Source organism: Rhipicephalus sanguineus, chromosome 11 (assembly GCF_013339695.2).
Source record: "Rhipicephalus sanguineus isolate Rsan-2018 chromosome 11, BIME_Rsan_1.4, whole genome shotgun sequence".
NCBI lineage: Eukaryota > Metazoa > Arthropoda > Arachnida > Ixodida > Ixodidae > Rhipicephalus > Rhipicephalus sanguineus.
The window spans coordinates 85,446,837-85,473,467 of record NC_051186.1 but is presented as its reverse complement, the minus strand read 5'-3'; the positions used below and the strand labels follow the sequence as shown (position 1 = coordinate 85,473,467).

At 45.9% G+C, this 26,631-nt stretch overlaps 2 protein-coding genes across 4 annotated transcripts in view; both read left to right on the top strand.

Moving 5' to 3' along the window:
• The window catches only part of LOC119375208 (uncharacterized), a 28,391-nt gene extending 24,741 nt beyond the window's left edge, over positions 1-3,650 (top strand). Inside the window, exon 6 of the mRNA XM_037645394.1 lies at positions 3,543-3,650. Coding sequence (XP_037501322.1) covers positions 3,543-3,650 — 108 coding nt within the window. The remainder of the gene's footprint in view (positions 1-3,542) is intronic.
• The window catches only part of LOC119374441 (synaptosomal-associated protein 25), a 302,757-nt gene that overhangs the window by 55,327 nt on the left and 220,799 nt on the right, over positions 1-26,631 (top strand). For all 3 annotated transcript variants that reach the window (XM_049420426.1, XM_049420425.1, XM_037644539.2), the window contains exon 2: positions 25,995-26,117. In XM_049420426.1, coding sequence (XP_049276383.1) covers positions 26,034-26,117 — 84 coding nt within the window. In that variant the 5' untranslated portion in view covers positions 25,995-26,033. The remainder of the gene's footprint in view (positions 1-25,994; positions 26,118-26,631) is intronic.

Genomic DNA, 26,631 nt, shown 5'->3' with positions numbered 1-26,631 from the left:
GGAGAGGCTTTGCGCATGCGCAGTAAGGGTGGTCACGCCGCACACCGCTTGAGCTCCGCCATAGGATGCTTCGCATCTAAAGCCCGAACCATATAGAGCGTTTTTGCCGGCGTTTCTTGGCGTTACGTCCCTCGGCGTCGTCGCATCAACGCCGTCAGAGAGGGCGGCAAACCATATGAAGAGCGTTAGCTCAGCGTCACATAGTGTGACCAGAGGGAATGGACAAACAAGATATATTCCTGATTATAGCTTTTATGTCTCATTAGCAGTTCTGTGGTGCAGAAAACGAGTCACAGTGACACAACGCCACCGAAAAGTCTATTTTTTTATTTGACTTGTAGCGCCAGCTATTGACAGAGGGGGAAGGGAAAGGGGAAGTGGATAGCAAGTGGAGAGGAGGTGTGTGGAGAGGGTTTGCGCATGCGCAGTAAGGGTGGTCACGCCGCACACTACCACCACCACCACCACCGGATTGAACTCTGCTATAAGATGCTTCACATCTAAAACAAACATTGTATAGAATGGCTCGTTCTTTATGCGTTATTGATTGGCTTTTTCGTGATCCTAACTTTATACTAGTACTGGTAGTAGTAATAGTAGTAATGTTATTCTCATTCCTTTCTTACATCCGCTGCGCTGGTGTGGTGGTCATGTGCTTGACTGCCGACCCTCAGGTCGCCGGATCGAATCCCGGCCGCGGCGGCCGCATATCGATGGAGGCGAAAAGCTAGAGATCCGTGTGCTCAGATTTAGACGCATGGTTGAAGAACCCCAGGTGCTCTAAACCTCCGGGGCTCTCCACTACGGCGTCTGTCATGATTATGTCGTCGTTTTGGGACGTAAAACGCCAGCAATATCATTTATTCCTTACATGCGTGTACAAGCCATTTTATACGCCCGACAAAAGTTTCCGCACCCGTTGTTTACGAAAGGCGCAGACATCTTTAAAATAAAAGCATTTCCTTAAAACAAAACACATTTGGCGCTACATTGAGCGCGAGGAATGCCAAGTAATTCTCACCTGCAACGTGGATAAGAGAAAAACATCACGCGCTCTTGCCGGTGCTGAACACATCAAACTTCCGAACATTACACGATGTCGCCACCGTAGGTATAGCTGAGCAATATTATTTAGTGTTGATAGGTGATTTGCTTCTTCAAAATCAAAGCTTCATTGCGGAAGCCTTATATCGTTATCGACCGATTTGCTGACACGATTTGTAGTCTTTGCTGCATCGCATTCGTGTTCCGAGGCGAAGTATAGTCTTTGTTTCCCCGCCAGCCGTGCTCATTCACTATGGCGGGTGAGGGTCACGGGTTAAAAACCATTCATACTCTTCTTTGTTTCAACTCCGCTAGAAAACAGGACGAGAAGAGTGACAAACGTTAGCGGTCGTGTTTGCTCTTGTGTTTGCCACTCTTCTCGTCTCTGATTCTCGCGCAGTTCACCGCGTCTCGTAATGTGCCAACAAATCCAGCTAAAGCACCCTCTTAATCCTAGTTTTGCCTAGCGGTTCACTGCGTGTATATCGCGAACTTGCCCGAGTGGCCATTGAGACTTGTTCGTTTCCGGCAGTTCCTTTCGCTTTTTCTTTGCGTGTGGCGCCGCGCGCACTTTGTTTCGCACAAGTGTGTAGTACTCTTCACAAGAAGCAAAGTAACGAAGTAACAAAACGCAACGAAACAACGCGTTGGACAGTACGAAGTGAAGACGACAGGAACTTCGTTTTCACTTCGTCCTGTCCAAAGCGCTGTTTTCTTCCGTTTCGTAATGGACCAACCAGCCGATTCAGGCGCACTGCTGCTAGCGAAGTAACGACAGGACTTTATTTACTTAATTCTGCCATGCCCCACTCTTCCTTCACGGTTTGCGAACTTTCTTCCTCCTTGCTTCCGAGACACGAGGTCAGTGACCCCGTGTTCGTAGTCGGGAGGACTTTCTGCCCATGAAAGGATGAAATGTGACTTAACTCTTTAGCATTCGGAACTTTACGTTTTTCTGTTACAAAACTGTCCTTAGGGGAGAGAGTCTAGCGGCACCGTTTGCGCGACCTTTCAAACGACGGGTGCTGTGCCAAAACGCGTGGTGGCCGGTATGCGTGAGTGCGCTAGGTTTGTCCGGAAACGTGGCATGGCGTGCAGCGCAGTCATTTCCGTGCTGATATTTTCTGTCTTGAAGTTGTGCTATGAAGTCCCTATTCGCTCTTTTATATATATATATATATATATATATATATATATATATATATATATATATATATATATATATATATATATATATATATATATAGAGAGAGAGAGAGAGAGAGAGAGAGAGAGAGAGATAACGGAAGCAGGAGAGAGACGGCTACTACTGCACAGAATTCAAATCGCTCGGGCGTACGTTGTTACTTCTCGTGCATAATCGTCTGGAACAGAATAAGGCGCACTATGTGAGTGCATCTACAAAGAAATCAATCACTAAAGCAAAAAAAAGAAGCTGGCTTCCTGTTTATTCGTTAAGCTTTGCGTTGCCGTAATACGCCATCCTTCTGCGCTCCTAACGAAGTGGGGGAGGTGTTTCCGCTTCTACATTCGGGAAATTACCCACGCCTCCTTCCGCTCTTTTTTCTTTTATTTGTTCCTTTTGGCCGTTATTCATCAAATTGCCTTCAAATACGTGCGCGTAATTCTGAGAATAGCCTCGCGAGACGCAAGGTATGTTCGCAGTTCCTTGGTCTGTGAAATCAAGCCGGTGGTCTATAAATTCAAGGAGGTTAGGAAGATGCGAAATGTGTTGGTGAAGAATGTTTTTTTCCCTTAATGCAGCTGGATCTGTTTCTTTGTCTGCGTGAATTGCATTTCTTAACTTCCGACACAGCCGCAACTACTTCCGTGGAGGCACGCTGCACTTTCTTTTTATGAACGATGCTCGTGTAACAGGAATCAGAATTAATTTTTTTTATCACAGAGTGTATGTGTAATCTGGCGGTAAAAGATGGCAGTAGCGATGGACACCTGTTTAATGGTGATGTATTACAGTTGCGTTAGGTTGAGTCTCGGTTTCTGGTTTCGCGCAGGTATCTTATCCCTTTGTAAAGTGGTGTTTCATTTTTCGATTGTCAGGGTTATGATAAGGTTAATGAAAGCAAGATATTGTATATAATGATACTGAAAAGCTTAAAAAAGGTTGGTTGACTGGCTGACTGACTGATTGATCGACTGAAATAGTGAGTGAGTGAGTGAGAGTGTGAGAGTGAGTGAGTGAGTGAGTGAGTGAGTGAGTGAGTGAGTGAGTGAGTGAGTGAGTGAGTGAGTGAGTGAGTGAGTGAGTGAGTGAGTGAGTGAGTGAGTGAGGTCGAGCAAACGGAATCGTGTTAGCGTCGCGCACTGACCGCGTAATTCATATCGCAAGCTTGTCGCAACGTCCAGAGATCTTCAGCGTCTGACTAGACTGCCAACAGGCAGAGCGTCCAAGAGTGTCGCTTCCATCGTCCACCAGAGATCGTCTTCGTCGCACAGCCCGCCTTACGATGCCGGCTTCTCGGATCGGTTTTTTACAGATTAGGCAATCGGCAGTCATTCCCGATTGGCTCACACCCGCCGCAGCTTTCGGCTTCTCCGCCCTGCCTTGGGGTTGGTGGTCGGACATCATCTACGGCGATCTTTGATGGCGCATCTTTCGCAACGTGCGAGTGTGCCTTGGCAACGTGCACTCCCATCTTGAGGGGTCGGCGTGTGTAGTTTATAGGTCAAGACGGTGAAACACGAAACGCCGTAAAAACGGAAACTGCTTGGTTCGCTGTATTGGGAAACGGCTTTTAAAAGGCGGCGGCGCCTTTTTTTATTTCTCCCTTATTTTTCCCGTGGTGCCGCGTCTTCTTTACGACTACGAAACAAATGGCCCGCGTGAAGCGCCTTTATCGCTATTTTCTATATCTCTTCGCGTGGTTAGGCGTTGGAGAGCGAGCGCGGCTAGCGACAAAAAAAAAAAAAAAAAAAAGGAAAAGAAAAAGAAGAGGAAGCGCACACGCTCTTAACGTATGTGTTTTTTTGTGTGTATTGTTGGCGTGGCGTCTGGTTGGCGTGTGGGTTGGTACTGGGAAGTAGCGTTATCATGATTTTTTTTTTGTCGTCTAGTTGCTTCCTTATCGCGTTTTCGATGCGTTGCTCAGCGTGTTCTGGATTTTCAGTACATGCCTCGCTCAATACCTCCCCCCCCCTCTCTTTTTAATACTATTCTGTTATTTTCTTCTTTCACATTGACTTCATAACTTTGAAAAGACGGCTTCTTCGTCTCCGTCTTCGACATTGTCTGGATCTCCCTGTATCTTTGTATTGCTTTTTGTCTTCGTCTTCGTCTATGTGAGTGCACCCGTCTATCTTATGTAGTTAGTTCGCCAGGGTTCCAAAAGTGTACAACGATGCGTTTATTGTACTTTCTTTGCCTAATCTTCCAGAAGAACGTGCAAAAAAAAAAAAAAAAAACCTGAAACGTTATGTGTGGAATAGCACCGCGGTGCTGCTGTTGCGAAGCGTTTTGTAGGCGCGCGCGCGTCACGTCTATCATTGTTTTATGCGCTTAACTCGTACCCCCCCCCCCCTTTTTTTTCCCTTTCGTCCCATCCGTCCCCACGAGAGTGGTAAGTTTCGAGAACGGTTGCGGCGGCTTTTTCTCGCGAAATCTCGTTTCGTACGAAGCAACGGGAAAGAAGAAGATGCAAGGAGGGAGGATGGAGCTCGTGCTGCGTTCGTGTCGATATCATATTTTCATCTTGGTCTTCTTCGTCCTGCGCCACCTTTCGAAGAAGCCAGCGAGGCTTTTCAATGAAGAGGAGGTTGAAAGCTGAGGAGGGAGTGCGTGGGCTGTTGGATGCGCAAGCTTAGAGATTCAGCCGCTTGATGCGCTTCATACCATCGGCGACTACACCGCACAGTTTCGCTTGTTTTTTTTTTTTTACTATTATTCGGCTCGCGCCATCCTTATTGCACTTTTCTTGGCGAGATGAATGTGCCAGTGGATTTCCCCCTTGTGGGAGTTTTATTGTTGGGAGAATGAGGTTCTTATAAACTTTTTGGAAAGCGACGGAAAAGCTTCAGTTTTGCAGAAGGTATGCGCGCCTTGGTGTGTGCGTGGACAATTTTTTTTTTGTAACGTGTTCTGCCGTGTTTTTTTATTTAGTACCTCGCGATTAATGGAGAAGTTTTATAAAGGAATGCTATCATGGTGAAGAAAAGATGATTTGCGGACGCCCTAATAACAGCAGCGTTCTCGAATAACTTTGAACGGCTGAATTCCTTTTACCGTATTTCTGCAAATAGAAATGCCACTTTACTCTTTATGAACATTCTTGGCTCGCTCTGTTGGATGTATGTTCGCTGTTGCGATTAGTTTACTTATTGCTTTACCTCGGAATTTAATCCTATGAAATCCATTGAACCTCATCTCGTAGATGACTAACGCGAGCACACTGCTCCGACCATATACTGACATTGTCCGGCACCTGAAAGACGGAATCGATCAACCACTCGACGCCGTTGTGGTTTATCTTCGCAAACAACGACAGAGTTAATAGACAATTTCAGTTTAGCGTTAGCGTGATAGGGGGCGTTAAGGGAATAGCGTTACCGTGCCGCAAACTTTCGTTGTGGACAGCGCATTTTAGTATAGCGGGATAGCGTTTACGTGTTCATGCTGTGACGGTGGCGTCAACTAGCGGACTATGAATGCGTTAAAAAAGTGAAAAGGAAAAAAAAAACGGAAAATGCTCGCCTCTGTCCCCGCATACAGCAATATTAGTACTTTTTTTTTAGTAATAATAAAAGTAAATGAATGTGAACCACGCACCAAAAGCGAAAATTCAGCTGTTGCATATTTGTTTACACCGATCCTCGTGTTAGGCCTAGGAACGTTTGATATGGGAAGGGATCTTAAAAAAAAAAAACTCCGCGAAGTTACCCTTAATAATCGGTCGTCGGAGCTGCCTGAAGGCAAGCGAAGACATTTCACTCCGTGCCGTTTGGTACGAAAGAAGTGAATCCGTCCACATCAACGCTAAATTCGGTTCGAAGCGGGCGTCTTAAACCGCCGCCATGTTAAACATATACGCTACGTTAACCACGCAAACACGGTAACGCTAAATCTAAAAAAAAAGAAAATCGCGTGCGTACGGTAAACGTACCCCATTATCATGAAAACTGCTTCTAAGGTAAACGGTACGGGTCGTTTAGCGCACTGCGCATGCGCATTCCGATTACGCTATTCCGCTAAGACCGCTATTCCGCTAAGCCCGCTAAACTATAGCTGTCTAATATCATAAGGAAGGGGAGGTGAGGAAAGTAGCGCACTACCGTGAAGCGTTGCGACGCAGCGCCTCTCAAACCACGTGCGCTAATTGCGCGAGCATAATTTGACGCGCCGTCAGGAACTGTTCCCATCGAAAGTCGATTTACGTTAAGGTCAGTGCATACCCGTTTTTTTTTCTCTTTCTGTTAGTATTACAGCCGGGAGGTGCTTAAGTGAGCAGACCCCCCCCCCCTTTTTTTTTTGTTAGTTTAGATTTTGTATAGTGCGGAAACCACTACGCTTTCAAGCCTCAAATTACGTTCCATATAGTTTTAAGTTTCAGTATATCACGGTGGAGCTGTAACTGTAGGCGGAAGTTTATAAGCCGTAATTGCGCGTAATGACTGCATCTTCGTGTATGTAGTTATTACGGAAGTCTCGGCATGCCATCGTTCACGGTGGCCGGCTAATTTCCTCTGCGTCGATTAGTTTTTTTTTTCCTTCATCGGCTTGCGTGTTGTCAAAAGCAGGACTCTATAAAGAGTTTTGTAACCGCCCTCTCTCTGCGAGTCAAAACGACTGAATTTACGAACTGCGCTTTTATTCCTTTTGTCTTTGGCACGAATTCCGACTTCATCTTCTTTCGGCTTGGGAAGATTTTTCTTGTTTTACTCCGGGATGACGAAGCATTTATTGGTGCGCGCACGAAACGCTGAAACTTGAGAGGAAAAGGGTAATGTCAGGTTCGAAAACTTATTTAAAAAAAAAAAAGGAAAAACTAAATGGGAAGAACTTAATCGCGATTCCCTTCTCGATGGCGGCCTCAGAGTTATCGAGCGAGTTTGCGCTGAATGCGGGAAATGCAGGGAGGGAGTTTTATTACGGAGAAAGAGATTGCTGAGCTTGTTCGACGTAGCCGGGGCAGAAAAGGTGAGAGGGGGAGAGCAAGAAAAAGAAAGAAAGAAGGAAAGAAAGAAAGAAAGAAGAAAGAAAGAAAGAAAGAAAGAAAGAAAGAAAGAAAGAAAGAAAGAAAGAAAGAAAGAAAGAAAGAAAGAAAGAGCAAGGCTTTTCAGCGGCGATTCGAGGGACGTTTTATAAAACCTCGTTTCCGATGAGAGTGCGTGCTTGCGTGCTGGCAATTTCATTCCGAACTGAATTCGTTTTTCCTTTTCTTTTTCCTTTCGAAGTTCGTTTAGAGTCAGAAGGGTTTCACGTGGCTGTTATACGGGGAAGAGCTTCTGGCTAAGTGCCGACTTCGAAAGAGTAAAGTACTTGATTACGTATATCGCTGGAGCACCGAGGCAGGAGGATGATCAAGAGGGCCGTGTTATTGAGTGAGGTGGTACTACATTACGGGCTTGCCCTCTTATAAAAGAGCGCGTTGGCGCGCCACGCGCCGATGACGACTAGTGAACTGCCGGAATTTTTCGAGATTTTTTTCTGTTCCGCGTTTCTTTCATTGTCCAGGGATTGAAATTCTTAAGCTCTTCGTCTTCGCAAAAGTGTACATTTTTGCACCGCTCTACTCTGTACCAGAGTATAAAGCTGTGCTCGTGACAGTGAAGTCGAGACGGAATTCCAACCTTCTTTCCCTCCGTTTTTTTTTAATTTTTAGATCATGGTTGTTCAGAACGTCGTACTCCGTAGATGGGCTTGTATATCGGCAAACCTATGACTTTCTGCTTGCGTCGGCGACATTGAGGACATTAAGGTCTTCACTGGTGCCGCGGAAGTAAAAATAAAATTGTGTTCAAGTTAATGTAACTTTATTTCTCGTAAGGTTTTTTCGTAACAAAATGACGTTCGTCCAACAGTTCGTCTGACTTTAATCTTACGACGGTTTTAGTTTATGAGGGGCTTCATTCCACGTCGTTTATAGGCTATACTATCGGCTTGCGCAAAAGCTACTTGGAAAGCCTAGCTGTTGCTTGATTCGTTTACGACGCTCTCGCAAGGCAACATAAGATCAATTATCTCTCTCTCTCTCTTTCTCGATATATATATATATATATATACATATATATATATATATATATAATATATATATATATATATATATATATATATATATATATATATATATATATATATATATAATCACCTAAAGGGCACGCGACGAATCGGTTCGTCTATACTGCGTGCCTAATGTTGCCGTAATTTTTAACGCGATAGCGTTAAAGAGCTCGTATCGCAGACATTCGCCGTCGACGTCGTTGTCGGTGTGGGTGCCGTTGGTTGTGAGCGAAAAATCATCATCTTTTCCGTGACCGAAAAATCGAAAAAGGTGTAAATAAAATAAATAATAGAAATGTTGGGTCCGAGTGAGAATCGAACCCAGGCCGTCCGCGTGGCAAGCAGATGTTCCACCACACAGCCACGCCTCTGCTTAGAGCTGCACTAAATGTAACTTTGATGCTTCCCAAAAATACGCGTCCTGTATACAGGTGTCACAGTACGAGATGTAATATCGCAGTAATATTGCGTGGTACAAGCGTACATTGCCATCGGGTGTCACACCATGTCAATGTCATAACGACTTGGTGGTTTAAAGACAGCCACCCATTACAAAAGGCACACACATTACTGCGCGTATTCCCTTAAGGCCATGTAGTGGGTGCATCGCTACTTCGAAAAAGTTTCTGGTTTAAAGCATGCTACCCATTACATAAATCACACACCTTAGTGATCGCATTCTGTTTAACACTCGTAGTGTTCGATGTGCGCACTAGGGGCAGGATATCGCTATCGCGTTCAACTCTTAAAGGCGAAGCTTAAGCGGCCCCCAATTTTTTTTTATAACCTCGTTGATTTGATCAGTGCTTCCTACAGAGCCCCTTTCTTACATTCCAGCAGGTATATAATGAACGGTGTAAACCTAATGTTGAGTGCGGAGATGCGTCGGTCGGTAGTTATACGTAGAAACGACGTCTAATTTACGATAACACTGCACCGAGCTCGTTTCCCGTCTCCAGGGATTACTAAAAAAAAAAAAAAAAAATTCTTTATACCGCCCCCTTTATTGACGTATTCCCGTCTAGCGGATATATGGTTCACAAAATATGGGGTGCCTTTCGGAAATTAGAATGCATTGTTTAGGGAACGAGTGAGGGAACGAGCTTCATATCGCGTAGCCATTCGTGATATTCCCTTAAGCTTTGTTTGCTTAAGGGAAGGAGCGTTGCGTGTCGTTAGGAGAAACAAAGCAGGAGCCCTATCGTTAAGCTCAGCCGGGGTGTTTAACAAAACTTGAAATTTGGCGAGATGGCGCATAGCCGGGTGGTAGTTACTTGATATGCAAGCGTAATTGTTCAAATGACATAGATGGTAATATCAAAGCAGCAGGCTTACTATTGCTACCGTGAGGGTCACCATGCATGCCTATATATCTGTCATGTGGTTTTGAGGATTCTGTCTCACTGCTTTCTTTTGTGATGCATCTAGGTTATTGGGTTGAGATTGAATGAAGATAATTTTGGTGTTATACCAGGTCCCATCTGGAATTATTACCAAAGCCCAAAGCCTACTATCAGGCGTGCTGCGGTGGTCTATTGCTAATTGCCTGCGTATAAATGCGAAAAAAAAAAAATAAAACAAAAGCTGTCTTTTTTCAGATCCAGAGGCACGGAAATTAATCTTCACCACTCATTGACGCTCGAGGGAATTTCTGTAGAAAATAGCGGAGAAACGTAAAGTTCTGGGCGTGATTTTTTCCGCTCGTGGGACGTGGTCGTGTCATGTTGAATCATCGACTACAAATCAGTATTGCGTGCTGCTGGTGTTCTGTCACGATGCGGGTACTTTCTTCCAGGAAAAGTTAAAGCGCAGATCTGCCATGCCCCGTTTTTTCTCCCATATAAGTTACTGCTTACTTGTGTGGGGGGCACCACAACCTTGAGTAACATAAGAACAATTCTTCAAAAAAAAGTGCACTGCGATATATTGCAAATGTCCCACGCGATAGTTCTGCAGGTGCGTTACTCCTCCGCTATAAAATAACCAGTATGAAGCACGTGTTTGATCTTCGACTACTTTATAACTATTTCTTTGCAAAGGAACAATTCCAAACGTCTATCAAAGATTTATCCAACGTAAGCCTGCAACACACTGATTCATTAACCCGATGCGCCGCTCGGTGGCTCGTTCCTCGTTCGCGCACGACCTATTTCCTACAGTTTCTTAGATGGACACTTCCTCACCTACTCTGTAGATATGTAGATAACTTTTCTATGTTTACAAAAAAGTGAAAGGCGCGAATATTTTTTTCACTCTTGTCTAATGTCTTTTTTTATAACATGCTGTATAAACACCACTAGAATGAAACCGCTATTTTTTCGCGTATCGCGTTCTTTGATTTTATGGCGCTTATTTTTATTATTGGGTCGTTGCATTTATGAGTGTACATGTATAGTTAATCCATTTGTTCTTTGTCTATTTGTTATATTCTTATATTTGTACAACATCCTCCTAAGTTTTCTTTCCATGTACTTGTTTTTTTTTTCACCCTCTTATTACTGTACTTTATTTATCAAAAGCTTGATTGGAAACTTTCTGCCACGTACGTTGGCCCTCAGGCACTTTCGAGTGGTTTTTTTAACCGCTTTTCGCCTGAGGGACCCCCCAACTCTAGTTGGAAATAAGAGTTGATTGATTTGACAGCCAATATTAAGCAACACTTGTTAATGCTTAAAGTGCGGCTAGCACACAAGTAAACGTGGTATAGACTGTAGTGCCTTTAGCATTGGCATGTGTTTCTCTGTCGACTCCCGGAATCGATGTGGTATGCATTTTCGCATTAAAAAAAGAATTCTAATAAGAGGCTACATTACTTATGCAACGCTTGCTAGCACTTCGCGAAAACGTTGTCACCGACCCAGTCGCAAAATGGATAGGATACCTCCAGGATGGGATACCTACTCTATTGCGATGACTAATGCAATGCGACATGTGCAGTGGTCTTGCAGTATGAATACTGTAGCCTCTTATTTTGTAGCCTCGTAATGTAGCCTCTTAGTTGGCATGAAATGACCCATGTGCGTGTGTGTGTGTGTGTGTCTATATATATATATATATATATATATATATATATATATATATATATATATATATTATATATATATATATATATATATAAAGTTGCAGACATGTACCAGCCCCTGTGAGGCGTTCTTTTGTGCTCGTTTAACTCGGGCTCAATCAAATCAGTATAGCGATAACGCAAGACCAAAAGCGCAACGGTCAGTTCTGTTGATGTATAGTCTAATACGAGAGTTTCAGCGGTCTATGGCGTACCCTCTTACTGCGCCTAGTGTGCTTAAGCCGCACATTTAATTAACTTCTTTATTCAGTAACGTTGCTGTATGTAATGTGTAGTAGTATGTATGTATGTATGTATGTATGTATGTATGTATGTATGTATGTATGTATGTATGCATGTATGCATGTATGCATGTATGTAAGTATGGGCAGTAATGTGCTCTATGTTAGACACCTCTGAGAGCTACGGACTAGCCGGCGCTTATTTGTGCGCCAACATCTCCTTACATCATGCCAATAATAATAATAATAATAATAATAATAATAATAATAATAATAATAATAATAATAATAATAATAATAAACGTTGCGTAACATGGTGTTTGCTATGGCTTTTACTTCGTCTGTTTATCGCGTGTTTGTTGTGGCTTGCGCCATGATGACGCTAGATATACATAAAAAATAAGCCTGACGTCTATCCATAAATATCAGAGTTCATTCAAGACAAGGCATAGACGTCTGCGAAAACACTACGGAATGTCTTCTTTGAACGGGCAAAAGAAAACACTACGCGCTTTAAAAAATAAAGATAAAAAAATAAAATAAAAAGAAACCGTGTCGCGGGTGTTATTTCCGTGCCGGAGCTATATAGCCTTATAATGAAAGACGCTGTATTATCTCGGTGTCTTTCGTTTGAATAACGTCTCGGAATAGGGGCTCCATAATCGTTTTATTATGCGTAGACATGTCGTAAAACCCCGTGGGCACCTGTCTTGCCTGATGTCGGCAGCCACTGTGTCTAGCGTGTACTGAAAAAAAAAAAGAAACTGTCTAGACTTCGGCCGACGGATTGGATTACGACGATATGGAACTCTATTTCCGTCCGAGAACGGCTGCGCCGTGTTTCGGCATTGTTTCGCCGGCTTGCACAGTTTTTTTTTGTAAGGGTGAAAGGAAAATTAAATTGAACGTACTATGGGTATTTTGGAACTTAGGAATGAAATGACAGAGTGCTATAAATAGGACACGGTGGTTTACAGTACACGGCTTAGACGGACTCGGTATCCAATTATATATATATATATGTATATATATATATATATATATATATATATATATATATATATATATATATATATATATATATATATATATATATATATATATAATATGTCGAGTGAGCGTTCGTCACCTCCTGTAGCCCTCTTGCCTTACAAATTTGCGACTATACCCAGGGACAGCTCGTATTGACAGTGAATCGAAGGCTATGTATGGAGGCGGGGCATCCGCACGTTCGCGTTATTCCGCTATAGTAGTGCGGTAGCTTGCAGCCGATGCCAATTCCAGTTTCGGCTTTGCTTGCTCGCGTCGTTTACGCGTTTGAAAAAAAAACGTATACTCGAAAATGTGAATGGGGGAAAGACATTTCGATTGTTCGGTGTACATTGCGGCGTTACATTTGGAGTGTATTTTTCGCGAAAACTAAACGGCGAGGTTGCGGCCACACGTCGATGAACACATGTCAGGGACGCCATGTTTGCCTTGGGAAACAGTAGTGCAGAAAGCGTGATGCTGTCATAGAAATATAAAAAAAAACAAGAAAAAAACGTAAAGTTGTGAAGATAAAATTCTCGTTCACTTTACGACCTCCCGTAAGTGTTTTAGTCTCGTAATAAATAAAAGCAGCACTTATTTGAGCAAGACAAATGAGAAAATTAGAAATAAACTTAGGTCCTATTTCTTGGCGCGGTAGCAGCAGTGCGTTTTGGTTGTGTAGCTTCCACCGCACTGCTAAGAGAAGTTGTCCCCGGATGTAACTTCACCCACGATAGTTGTCCAAGCAGACAAAGCAAAAGAAGTGCAAAGTTTTTGCCGTGGGGCCTTCACTTTTCACGGCGTGGCGCAGCCAAACCGGACTACTTCGCGTAGGAGCACACGTTCAGAAGCTCCGGCCGCGCCCCGCTTCCCTTCCTTTCATTGTCATGAAAAGTTACGGCGTTCACATCAAACATTTATTATATATCGCTGCTACCTGTAGTGCCATCGGACCTTTTGATTATTCTGAATGAAATGAATGAATGAATGAATGAATGAATGAATGAATGAATGAATGAATGAATGAATGAATGAATGAATGAATGAGCGCGGATATGGACAAGGAGTAAAGGAGGAAGAATAAACTGGTGCTCCTCCTTTTGTCCTTTTCCTTTTTGCGCGCTCATTCCTTACAAGTATGACTAACCAACAAACCCGCATCGCTACCCTTGTTGAAATAATAAATATGAATAACTAACCAACTAACCAATTAACGAACTAGCCAGCTAACTAGCAGGGGGGCTGAGGGAGTGAGTGAGTAGCTAAAGCGAACAAGTTAATAAAAATGTTGTGAGTGAAGGCCATACGCCTCACCAATGTCCCAGAACCCTAAGAGGCGGTTTTCCTGGGGCTCGGATGTACGCACAGATATGTAATATTATTAATACAGAGCACAGAAATAGCTTGCAGAACGCTTGGCCTCGCATTCGAAATCGGTGGTGATAAACTTGATCTCAGCAGCGGGCCGCTGTAGTCGCCCTGAATCATCGTCGTTCGTTTTCCCCGACGCACAGCCTACGCCGATGAAGGGTGTACCGACTCGGACTTGTTTGTTCATCGTAAGCAGCTAGTCGTTCGTCGCTTCATCTTTTGTTCTGGTCTGTTTTCTGCGCTACGCCGCAAGCCAGCCTACGTTGATCGTCGTCGATCGCGCTATAAATGCATGCCAGTCCTCCTCGCAGAAAAAAAAGTGATGCGGAGTGGCGGCGGCGTCGCGCGCACTTACCCGCTGCTAATCCTGGAAGCGCGGTTACGACTACAGCTCTTGTCGTCGCGTCTCTTCGTTTTGTTTTTGTCGCCGCGCCCGTTCGTGTCTTCACTCTGGCACTCTGGCGTCGGCGCTGTCATGTCTCTGTCGGGCGCCGCGACTTGAGAGATCGCGCAATACGCGGTGGGCCGACTGGCTGGCCGGCGCGGGCAAAAGGACTTTTACCCCCCAGGCGGGAACGTTGGATATTGCTCCTCCTCCTCCTTTTTTTTTATTTAGGCGTGCGTGTGTGTGCCGGTATTTCCTGCGCGCTTGATCAATTTTACATTCGGTGCGTGGGCGTTGTTTCGTTCCACTCGACCGTCTGGAGGGTGATGTCGGTCTGGCCGTCGAGCTTGTTAGCTTACGCGTAATCAGCGCCTAGGGAAATGGGTTTCTATGGCCTCGCTGGGGTCACTTTATTTATTGCTGGCCGATGACCGACGCTGACGCATTTACTGTGTATAGCCCAGTGGCCGCTGCAGCCTTGTACAGTTTTAACTCGTTAATGCGGCGTGTCTGCAATGGGGTTAGTGATGTCGCGATAGTGTTGTGTCGTAAGCAGTGCAGTCTATGTGCGCCTACTCTGCCTGTACGCTGCTGCATTTGGAGGAATGACCCTAAATTTAAGGAACTGTGCCGGTTCAGAGAGCCGGGTGACGCGGAGTTATATGCTGACGCGGACTGGATTCCTGTCTTTAATCGCATGCAGCGGTTGCTGCGCGCGTGCTTCGTAAATTGCGCGCGTTTATTGAGGACAGAGCCTTAGGTGCCTCATCAAACGCGAAAAGTGACCGTCGGCGGCGTCGGCATCGACACGAGTGATGCCAAAAAAATCATGTGATGACGTCACCTTATGACGTCATCATTGACATTGTTGCTTGGTCAAAGGTGGGCCGAACCCAGAGGCAGTGCAAAAACCACGTGGGGTGCAGAAACCTTTCAGCGGAGGGATAGGAGGGGGGGGGGGTCAATAAAATTGCTTGAGATCGCCCTCGAATCGTCTTACGCAAATGCTTAAGGGGCTGTGTGATTTTTGAAGGTGAAGGTTAAGTGACACATTCATGGGCTGTGTAGTTGTCGCGAACTGCGCATGAGCGGTTGCTAAGGGCACGCGAAGGCGCGCGCGCACTGTTAGAGACGTCATTATAGCTAATGATAGTAATTGTTGGGGGTTTAACTCCCCAGAACGACGATATGATTATGAGGGACACCGTAGGGGGGGGGGGCTGCGGAAATTTTGACCACTTGGTGTTCCTTAACGTGCACCTAAATCGGGCATTTTCGCCTCGATCAAAAATGTGGCTGCCGCGGCCGGGATTCGATCCCGCGACCTTCGGTTCAGCAGTCGAGCACCATATAACCACTAGACCTCCGTGGCCGGTGTCATTCCACCTGTCACAATATCCGGACGTTATCCGTTCCTAATTTTGTGGTCCCGATCAAGTGCGTCTTCGCGTTCTCGAAGGGGACCGCTATAAAAGACGTGTTGACGACTTCCGTCGTATCCTGCCGTGTGTAATGCAATGCCCTCGGCGCTCTCTTATTTTCGGAGCGGGCTGCCCGTTCATATCTCTCTCGAAATGGCTTCGGGTTGTCCGCCCTTTGTCCAGCCGCCTTTATCGAACGTCTCGTCGCCGTAGGCGGTCGACAGTGAAGCTCACAAAGGCAACGTGAAAGCGAGTAATTAGAAGATCGTCTCGCGCTAGGTACTCTGTCGTGCATGCGCGGTCATGAGCGGTGCGCGGGGGACAGGCGGCTCGCCCGTGCTCAGCGCACCGCTCTTTACCCATTCACGGCGTACGACTCAATTATGCAAAAACGTGGCGTGCGACCGACGGCCCGCTCTCTTCGTCCTCGCTCCTCTTAGTCTTGCTCATCTTCTTTCTTTCGTTCGCCTCTTGATTATAGTTCACGGGCTTCCCGAGCCGTGCGGTGCTGATGGGGATAGTAATATTTGGAACGGCGTGGTGTCCCTGCGTTAATGCTGGTAGCTGTTTAAGTGTTATGTCGGGGTCCGTGGATATTTTAGGTAACGCTGGAAGGAGAGGGAGGAAGAAGTCATCGCTTACTCTTTCTTGCTTCGGAAAATCGAAGGTCGGCACGTTGTCGGTGACGTCAATGTGTTGTGGCACGGGTTATGGTTTACCTGTTTTTTGTAATTGCTTCTGCGTGCCATTTTTATATCTTAGTCGACGTGACGCAGCAGGCCGAAGACCACTCGTGTTTACTGGTCGATAACTACATGCATGAGTGTGTGTGAGTGTGTCTGTGTGTGAAAGTGAGTGAATGAGTGAGAGAGAGAGTGTGAGTGAGTGAGTGAGTGAGTGAGTGAGTGAGTGAGTGAGTGAGTGAGTGAGTGAGTGAGTGAGTGAGTGAGCGAGCGAGCGAGTGAGTGAGTGAGTGAGTGAGTGAGTGAGTGAGTGAGTGAGTGAGTGAGTGAGTGAGTGAGTGAGTGAGTGAGTGAGTGAGTGAGTGAGTGAGTGAGTGAGTGAGTGAGTGAGTGAGTGAGTGAGTGAAGCAACTTAGGTCCTGCAAGGCACGATGTATCGCGCACCTGGATGACGGGATCGGCAGGGCTAGCCCTGCCGGCCATATTACGGGCTCGCTCGGCAGCCAGAATTCGGTCTTCGAGAGCGGCACTGCGAAACATCGCCTTCCAGTCAGGCCTGAAGTGGTTCATGAACTCATAATCCGAGAGCAGTGCTAGCGTCGCAGTCTCGCCGCACGCCGCCCAAAGGTTACTCGGATAGACGTCGGGTAGATGTCGTTGAGCACGGTGGGATTGGGGTAAGTTCTAGTTTGCAGGAGCCGAAGTGAGGCGGCCTGCGATACATTTAAGTTGGGATGCGGGGGAGGAATGACACTTCATTATACACGAAGCAAATCTGCATGTGTGTATTTTTGACACCGCGAATTACTATGCCTAAGCGCAGGCTTTGGAAATAAAAAAGAATTACCTCATTCTAAGTTGTTGGTGCGTTCCCGTGTTACGTGGTCACACGAGGCTCGTGATAAAGTTTCTGTGATCATTTACCTTTTGGGGAGATGACTGTGATCGCGCAGGACATTTGGTAAGAGGGCTTCGTTACTGCACACGGATGCGTCGCAGGCAAAGCACGCTTTACAGGGGCTGTAAGCCTCGTTTTGTGTTCACTACTACATCAAGCGGCCATGCTGAGTGCGGACACCAGGGGCGTAGCCGGAATTTTTTTATTTTACATGTGCATATATACACGCACACATACAAACGCACTGACGAACATACAAAAAGGATGGTCGAACCCCCCCCCCCCCCCCCCCCCCGAAAAAAATTTCTGGCTGCGCTTCTGGCGGACACTTATGTGCCGCCTTCGTTGAAAGCTTACGGTGCATGGACATTACGTCGAATGTAAATTTCTGCTTATTCTTGACTAATCTAATTTCATTAAGCAGCTGTGGACATTGCAAAAGGTCTTGCAATGTGGAACTCATCAGCATATTTTTGAGCAGCAAGTTTTCTTCAACTGCCGCACTTCTGTGCCAGCGTCGCAGCTCTGCGTTGCCATTGGTAGATGCCACTGTATTGATCTGTCGTTGATATATATATATATAATGTGTGTGTGTGTGTGTGTTAGGTAATGGCGTGGGAAATTGAAAGCATAAGCGAAATCAATCGAATGTCGACCTGACAAAACACGTCCCGTAATGGTTTTTTGAGCCGAGGAAAGGGGATAGTAGCTTCAAAAGTAGGCTGAAGCGTCGTTCCCAATTCTGCCCCCTCGCGTGCATCGATTCGGCTTATTTGATTCCGTTTGCCCGATCCAGTTCTCTTTTCGACGCTTCGTATTTTATTGCGTTCGGATCTTTTTCGCAGAGGTTATTTTATCTTTCGCGGATTGGTGCTGTGTCTCCGAGGGATTGTGATATGGTGCTTTGCGTCTTGCGTCGCTGCAGTTTTCTGTCCCCGCGACCTTCGCTAGTTTTGGGCAGTGTCGCCTATCGTTGTGCTAGATTCGTTCAGTTCGGCGTCTGTCGATATTCCTCCTATTTGGTTATTTTTGCTTTAAGTAGAACTATAGTCGTTTGGAACTTAAGAATAGATACAAGCTCCGCCCCTAGAACTGCGGCGCGCCTCTCATTCATCTGTGCGAGAGAGTCTTGGTGGGCGGTTTCCGTTCTAACCGTACGTACTTTTCGTTGATATTCAAATACTGCGTATTATCAAATAAAGGTTCGTCGTCCGTTGTTAAAATGTTACGTTTTCCCGAGCAGTGAAGCGGGAATCCTTGCTGAAGTTTGACGGGAAGTTCAAATTTTCGACCGAAAACTAGCGACACGAGCTTGCGCCTATATGGGGAAAGTCGCCTACCCGAAGTAGGCGAGAGGTACTCGACGTCACGTGAATAAGCAACTGTAATTGGATGGCGCATTCATGCGAATTCTCTCTGGGCGGAGCTTACATTTTTTCTTAGGCTGTAACCGACTGTAGAAAGATCATCATTACTCAGCTTCGAAGCAATTGCTTTCTCTCTCCATGATTTTTTTCTGCCTTTCTTTCTCGCGTGACTGCTTAAGACAGGTTTGATGCCAGATACGCATCCAACGTCCTTTTTTTGTTAGCCATTTTTTTGCAGTGTCATTGTGGATCATCTCTCACTGCGTAGCTTCTATATTTATCAGTCTTGGTGTTTAAATTACTTCCAGCGATTGGCGATTTTTGTTTCGGAAGTGTTCTTTCGTTTTGGCGTATTTCTATATGCTCACGTTCGTTACGCTTTTTTTTTTTAAGTCATTGCTTAAAGTCACTCCCCAACTCGTAGAGCACGTGACCGAAGCATTCCTAGACTGACATAGATACGTGTTTTGGAAGACTACTACTTTTGCATCCGTAATGAGTCCTTCGCTGCACTTCGGCAGTCTCCTTGAGGAAAAGAAAGAAACGGAACACCGACATGGCGAGACTGCGCGAATGCCGCGCGAAGCCTGAATGATGATTCTTCCAGAGCTACGCCACGCCCATCGGATGCGTGCGGGCTAATGTCCGTGCTCCTAATGATGCGAGGTATTTTTAGCGCTGTTCTTGCCTGGTTGTGCCGGTCTGTAAGAAACGCCGTTGCCTCTCACATTACGCGCATTCTGGACATGTTGTGGAACGGTTGTTGTATGTCACCATAATAATATCTGGAGGTGGTGTCTTTGGTGCCTGGTAGTGGTGCTCGCACGTCAGCGTTCGTGTGCGTCCTGGTGTATTCTTCAGGTTAACTTTGTGTTTGGCGCGCTGCCAATGCGGATCTCGGGGGCCGCGTAGAAAGAAGCACGAGGTTGAGGCTTGTTCCGCCAGGTGCCGCCGCAACGATGCCAGCTGCTCACAATATTTCGGTGAACTAAATCAATTTAATTTTCATTGCTTATCCTGACAGTTAGTGAGCCCGTATCTTAAGTAAGGTTACGCTCCCATATCATATGTATCCAAGATAATTTTTTAAACTGGAACCACAGTCATCATTTCTATTTTTTCGGAGACTTTATAAGTATTCGAAAACCGGAAGAAAAAAAGCGCGATCGGAAATGCCTGGAAGAGAAACAAAAATATTTTGGGGAGACACTAGGGTTTCGCCGTCGAGAGTAGAAAGCGATAGCGTGATCGCGTCCCGCCCTTACAAAAATTTATGTAGACAGTCCATGGACTGTCTAAAGATGGGTTTATACAGTCTATAGACTGTCTAGATCCATTTTTCTGTAAGGGCGCTCGCATCGCCTTCTCAGTCGCTAGCCTGCCTTGGCTTCTCTGTGTATGCCTCTGCCGTGTCGCAAGGAAAGCAGCGTCTACATGCGTAACAGCCCTTTCAAACTATCCTGGAATGCCTACTGCAAGTGGAGTTGCGAAGTGCCCACTTTGTTATAATTCTCCCTTTTACGAATTCGCAATGCGCCCACCACGCGTCCGTAAGGCAAAGCGCGCACCTGTCCACTTTTGTTGACGCTGTTGCTGCTGTTGATGATTAATTATGCCTGAACGCTCTGTCGCGGTGGGTAGAACCTTAAACCACCCACTCGTTGCGCAACTCGTGTGTTTTGACCCCTGGTGACATTCTATGCATCTGCCACGCAATGTTACACTTGTTAATGACACTTCTCGCACTGGTTAACATTCATATATTGTTTTTTTTTTTTTCGAAGCGATTTCGAGCACGGTCGTGGCTCTGTGGTAGAACACCTGCTTGCCAGGCGCAAGGCCCGGGTTCGATTCCCACTCGAACCAAACATTTTTTAATAATTTATTTATTTGCATCTATTTCGATTTTTCGCTCACAGCAAACGACGCCGACACTGACACCGACACCGGAATTTCTGCGAAGTGAGCTGTTTAACGGTGTCGCGTTAAAAGTGTCACTACATGCTTATGCCAGTAATAAATGAGCAGGGTTAGCGTGTACTAGACACCCTAGCAGGGGACAGGTTTATGCTTCTTTTTTGTTGGGACATAAACCAACCACATTTTCCCCTCTCCTCGACCTACGGTATATGCGTCTAACTGGGTCGCTACGACGTTGCATGGCTGACAGAACAGGAGGAGAGTGTGTAGGTAGGTGTTACGGAAAGCTGAGGAAGAGAGAGAGGGAAAAAGTGAGAGAGGAGGTATGTCATCTCGGTCTCGTCCATTTACTCGCATCAAGGCGCCCGCCCGTTGTGATGAGCCTGAACTCGCTGACGCCTCGGCAGCCTAATGCGCCGCCCTCGCCTGCCTCCTTCCTGTGCTCATGTTTTGCCTTTTCTTACTTCTCAACGCTCCCCGTTTCCTTTTGGTCTCACTGTTTCGCAGGATGTTCGTTTTGTTTTCTTGCGCGGTAACTCTGAGAAGAACGAGAGGAGAAGAAAAATAAATCAAACGCACGAGAGCGCTTCGTATCGTTTGGTTGCTCTCCCTCTCCACTTCTCTCACCTCTCCCCGGAGACTTATTTCCAGGAGCAATCGACGTCACTTTCTCGCACCCCGTCCTAGCTTTCGCCAATTTTTTTCTTTATGCCCTGCATCGCGCTAGTATGCTCCTACTCGGCGCTTCTTCTTTTCTCTTTTTTTTTTGTATAGCTCGTTGTTTTTCAAGCTTTTACGTTCGCGCTTGGCAGATCGCGTTTTTTTATTTCTTAGTTCTTTCATTCTGTTTTCTTTTGCTTTTACGGCAGGGAATCGTTTGGAGGATGTGCGTCGTGCATGAAATGATGGCTCGTGTTCTTGTGTACGTGTTTCGAGACGAAACGCCGCCGAAAGCGGCTCGGTTTATTTACTGCAGCGCGAGGGACAGTGGGGATGGGGGACGGTTCGGTTGGGGGTAGTAACGAGGATGAGTGACTGGCATCTCGATGGAGGTTATGACGAAAATGAGCCAAGGGAGATCCGCGCAGCACGGATTGGGCACGTCGTGGTCGTCGAGTTGAAGCTTCACTTTTCGGGCAACAACTCGGGCAGTTATCGGTGCGCCGTTGGCGATAGAGCGGTGAAAACTCTGGGCAGTAAAGGTAATAATTGAAAGGTAAATAGCGCTGGAGAAAGAAATGCCCTAAATAAGAAGACGCGCTCTCGCGTAGCTTTTTTTTTTTTTTTCGGGCCGCTGTTACGTGCCGAACGATGTTGAGAACTACGTGTAATGGATGCCGAAATAATATTTCTCAAGAAAACGAAATGAGGATAGTATGATAGATAAGAGTTGTTTTGGAAGCGCACCCAACGCACTAGAAGAAATGACAGATAAAAATATAGACATACCCAGACATAGGTAGGCATAGACATAGGTGGGCATTGATATAGCTAGACACATTTATACATAGGTAGACATGGTCAACATAGGTAGACATAGGTCGACATAGGTCGACATGGGCAAGACATGGGCAAGACATGGGCAAGACATGGGCAAGACATGGGCAAGACATGGGCAAGACATGGGCAAGACATAGACAAGACATAGGCAAGACATAGGTAGACACACATAGATATGCATAGCAGGGGCGTAGCCAGAAATTTTTTTCGGGGGGGGGGGGGTTCAACCATACTTTATGTATGTTCGTGCGTGCGTTTGTATGTGCGCGTCTATATATGCGCAAGCAAAACTGAAAAATTTCGGGGGGGGGGTTTGAATCCCCCCAACCTCCCCCCCCTTGGCTACGCCCCTGATGCATAGATACATCTAGATATAGGTAGATAGGTGGACAGATGGACGGAGTGGAGATTCTTACGACAAAACTCTATTCCGCGGGCGGCGACTGGCGCGTCGGCAATACTGTTGACAAAACGCTCTCTTTTCTTGCGGCACGCTTGCAGAAAAAGAGAAGGCTTGTCTGACGGAATGAGAAAGAGTTACAGCACTCGCCCAGTGGATAACGTAAGATCTCTAAAGTTTTCGTAGTGTGACGTTTTTTTTTTTTTTCCTTCTGTCTGAGTTGGTGCGTAGTTCAGCGCTATGCTCGTAATGCTGCCGTCACCGCTGATGTGGGAGCAGGTGCAGAGTGGTTGTTCCGGGGCGAGCTTAGCGCTAATGGCCTCTCGGGGAGGAGACGCTAGAAACTGCCCGAACGCGGAGAAGTGTCAGACACGTGTAAACAGCGGAGGCGGCCACTTGGAAAGCTTGGTCACGCGCGCGGCGTCGTCCGCCACCATGGGAATCCTGTATTAGTACCTCGACAGTAGCTTTTCTTTGTTTTTCCTATTTTTAGATTATGCGCTGCTTCACGTTGCTTTTCCAATGCCTTCTCATATGACAATAAACTATTTTTTTCTGCTTCTTTACTGTTTTCCTATCCTAGTTGTTCCAGGCCCTCACTTTTGTAGTGAGCTCAGTGGCAAATGACCCTTAGACGGCCGGCTTGTTTTTGTACCGTCGTTGTTGGGGTTTGGTTAGCGGGGCATTTCAGTTAACCGTACTAACGCTTTTTGGTTGTGCTAATGGAGGCGGTGGGATGTCTTTCGCCGCCGTCCGCCTTTGGGGCTGTCATTTAAGCGTGACGGGAAGCGTAGGCGTGAATCGGCTTTAGATAATGGCGTCGTAACTTTTGCTAGTTAGCGAAGGCGTTGGTTGTTAATTGAGGGTGTGTGGTTAGACGATGGCGGAAAGCCTTTATTGCTAAAACATCGACATGAAAACGAGGCTCACATTTACGTCTTAAGCAGGCAGTTGGCATATAGTGTGGAGATATTACGTAAGGGTAATTATTCGACGCGAAATGTTTATATTCAATAGCAGCGAATGCAGGTTTTGGCTTCGGACAGTCTCTTTGAGTCACTGTTTGAACGCTAATTATGCGCCTTCTTTTTCATTGATCTTGAGTGTGGATATTGGGCTGCCAAGATGAGCACATACATCTAGTCGCGCCCCGCCACGGTGGTCTAGCGGTTATGGCGCTCGACTGCTGACCCGAAAGTTGCGGGACCGAATCCCGGCCGCGGCGTCCGCATTTTCGGTGGAGTCGAAAATGCTTGAGGCCCGTGTACTTAAATTTAGGTGCACGTTCAACAACCCCAGGTGGTCGAAATTTCCGGAGCCCTCCACTACGGCGTCTGTCATAATCATATTATGGTTTCGGTGCGTTGAACTCCAGCAATTATTATTATTTTTGTGCTATTCCCAACTTAAATAAAGGCGAAAGAAAAATATTTAAACGATATCTAGTTTCGAGTCATCGGTTGCGTTTGTGTCGGTAATAAAGTCGTAGCGGGCGACGGGGCCAGATTTTTTATATGCCTTTTAAGAAAGTACGTAGGCACACTGTTGGTTCATGGTTGCGTTTTCTTACTGAAATTATAGATATGCTGAGTGTATGGCAGTCGCTTTACTTCAATTTCATTTTTTTTTTGTCACCTCCTGTATCCCGCGTTCCCGAACAGCATCATTCTTCGCTTTTTCTATGCTTGTTATTTTATTGTTTTCTATATTTTTTTCAGCTTCGCACCGCCTTTCTTCTACTTCGTCCATTCGAGCTAGGCGTATCGCTTTTCCACTTTCGATCCAACATTGTTGCCAAGGCTGCGCACGGCGCGCTGCTCCAAGAATTCTATACATCGCTTATCAGAAGTGAATACCGAGTCTGAATTCTCTACGGAGTACCGGCGGAAATTTTGAAAAGGGTTCCATACGGTGGCGACGTGCGTGAACTGAGGCTCTCCAATAGATGAAACATGAAAACTCTGATAAACGGGAATTGGGGTATTGTTCGCACGCTCAGTCACGTAAGCTTTTTATTTGTGTGGGTGTAGTGTTTCGATTTTTTTTATTCTTACCCTCGCTAAAACAAAAAGCATCGGCGAAATTCTCCAGGAACTTATTTCATCAGTTGAAGTGCGTCTCAAGGGTGGCTCGGGGAGGATGTTTTTTTTTTTTCTGCACTTTGTATATACAAACGACTGAACTTCTTCGAAGTGTATACGTTTGTAGGTTGCATCACTTCATCGTAGTACGTGAGCTGATATCCCGCCGCCGCCTTGTTTCCCGGTGTTGCGTAATTCTTTGCCTCACTTTAGTTTTTCGCGCTCGTCGCGTTTGCATATTTTACCGAGGGAAACGTGGTCCTTGCCCGTCGAAGTTGCGCGGTAGTGATGCTATGACGACACTGTGCAACTTGCACGCAAGATGTTTGCGCAATATGTGGCGTACAATAACGTGAAGCGTTTGAGCTTGCGTGCTGCCGCGTTCTTTGCGTGGAATCCATCCTACCAATTGTTAGAAGGCTCTCTCTCTCTCTACATCTCGCTCTCTCTGTGCGTTTGTGTATTTATCCGTATGTGTGTGCGCGCGTTTGTGTCTATCCGATATGTTGTTTTTCGTCCGAGGTGAAATGCTGAATATTGCATTTCGCAGTAGGATATTGCGTGGATGGGAGCAACATATATATATCGAAGCGCAGAGTTTCGTTTTTCAGTTGGAGATGTGTAGACGGATGGCACACGTCAGCTCCACTCATACACATGCAAAATTGCCCCGCAAAGCTCCCCCCGCCCCCCTTCTGTCTGCGCGTGTGATTCGAGATTGCATCGGTCTTATTTTTATTGGATGCGTTCAAACAAACAAGGCTGTCCGTGTGTTCCATGGGTAGACTTCGTGAAAAAAAAAAATGTTATTGCGCGAGATAGTAATAGAATACGATCATGCCTGACAAATAAATGCCCAACGAGCTTTCTGGCGCTTTTAACACATATGTGCATGTTAATTAGTATATATGAGTAAAGCATATAGACTTATTGTTATAATGACAACGTGTTTAATTACTTGAAAGACCGGATTGTGCAAGATATTGCCACTGTGAGACACTATGCACGTTCTGCTGTAAAGGATTCTATGTGCCTTCGTTGCTGTTTTCCTTTTTCCCAGAACAGGGTAGCAAGTCAGAGATATCCTCTGTGTAACTTCTCTCTTAGTTTCTTTTTTTGCATTTCTTTTGTGTCTGCACATTTGTGATCGCGTGGATTTTATTGCCTTTTTTTTCGCCGTTGTCTCTTATAAATTCTGGTTGTGCGTAACCGCACTGCATGCGAACGCACGTGCCCACGCCGACGTAGCTAGTGTCTTACTCTATCTTATCACCATTGCTGAGCCTTGCCTTGCCGTGTGTGTGAAGTAGTAAGAGTGACGCCTCATGTTTTTTTTTTTCTCTACGCATGCGCAGTGGCGGTCCTCGGCCCCAGCGAGGAGCTAAAGCAGAGCAATGGCGGCCTCCGTGCAAGACGGCCCTACGAACCGCAGTGAGCTGGAGATGATCCAGCTCAAGATGAACCAGACGACGGACGAGGTCAGTCTTTTTTTTTTTCATTTTTGCCTCTCCTCCGCGCCTCTCTTTCAGGCTCTAGTCCACATCTACGTTTCAGAGTGCAAGAGCGGCTGAACGGGCCCCTTGGTAATATCGCATCTTAGATCCATGGCATGAGGATCGACAAGACGGAGGCTCGGAAGAGACAGGAGAGAGCTCTCTTTCATATCTCTTGTTAGACTTCCTTTTGTCGACCACCGTGTGGTGGACGGGAGATGTTTTTCGGCTGATGGAAGACGTGCTGGTGGAAATCCGTCACGCCTGGTACTGTTCGAGACGTTGTAAAATTTCGTCATGTTGTCATATTCGAATTTTTTTTTTTCAATAAATGAAAAACATGGGAAGGTAGGCCGTTAGAGCCGGTTGTCTTATCGTCGTGATATTAATAAAACAAACAAACAAAAAACCCCTTTTTTTTCAGCTCTGATTGGCTGTAAGGACGACTTGGACACCTCCCATTAGCTGAAGACTCCTCTATAATGGATTTGAAGAGCAT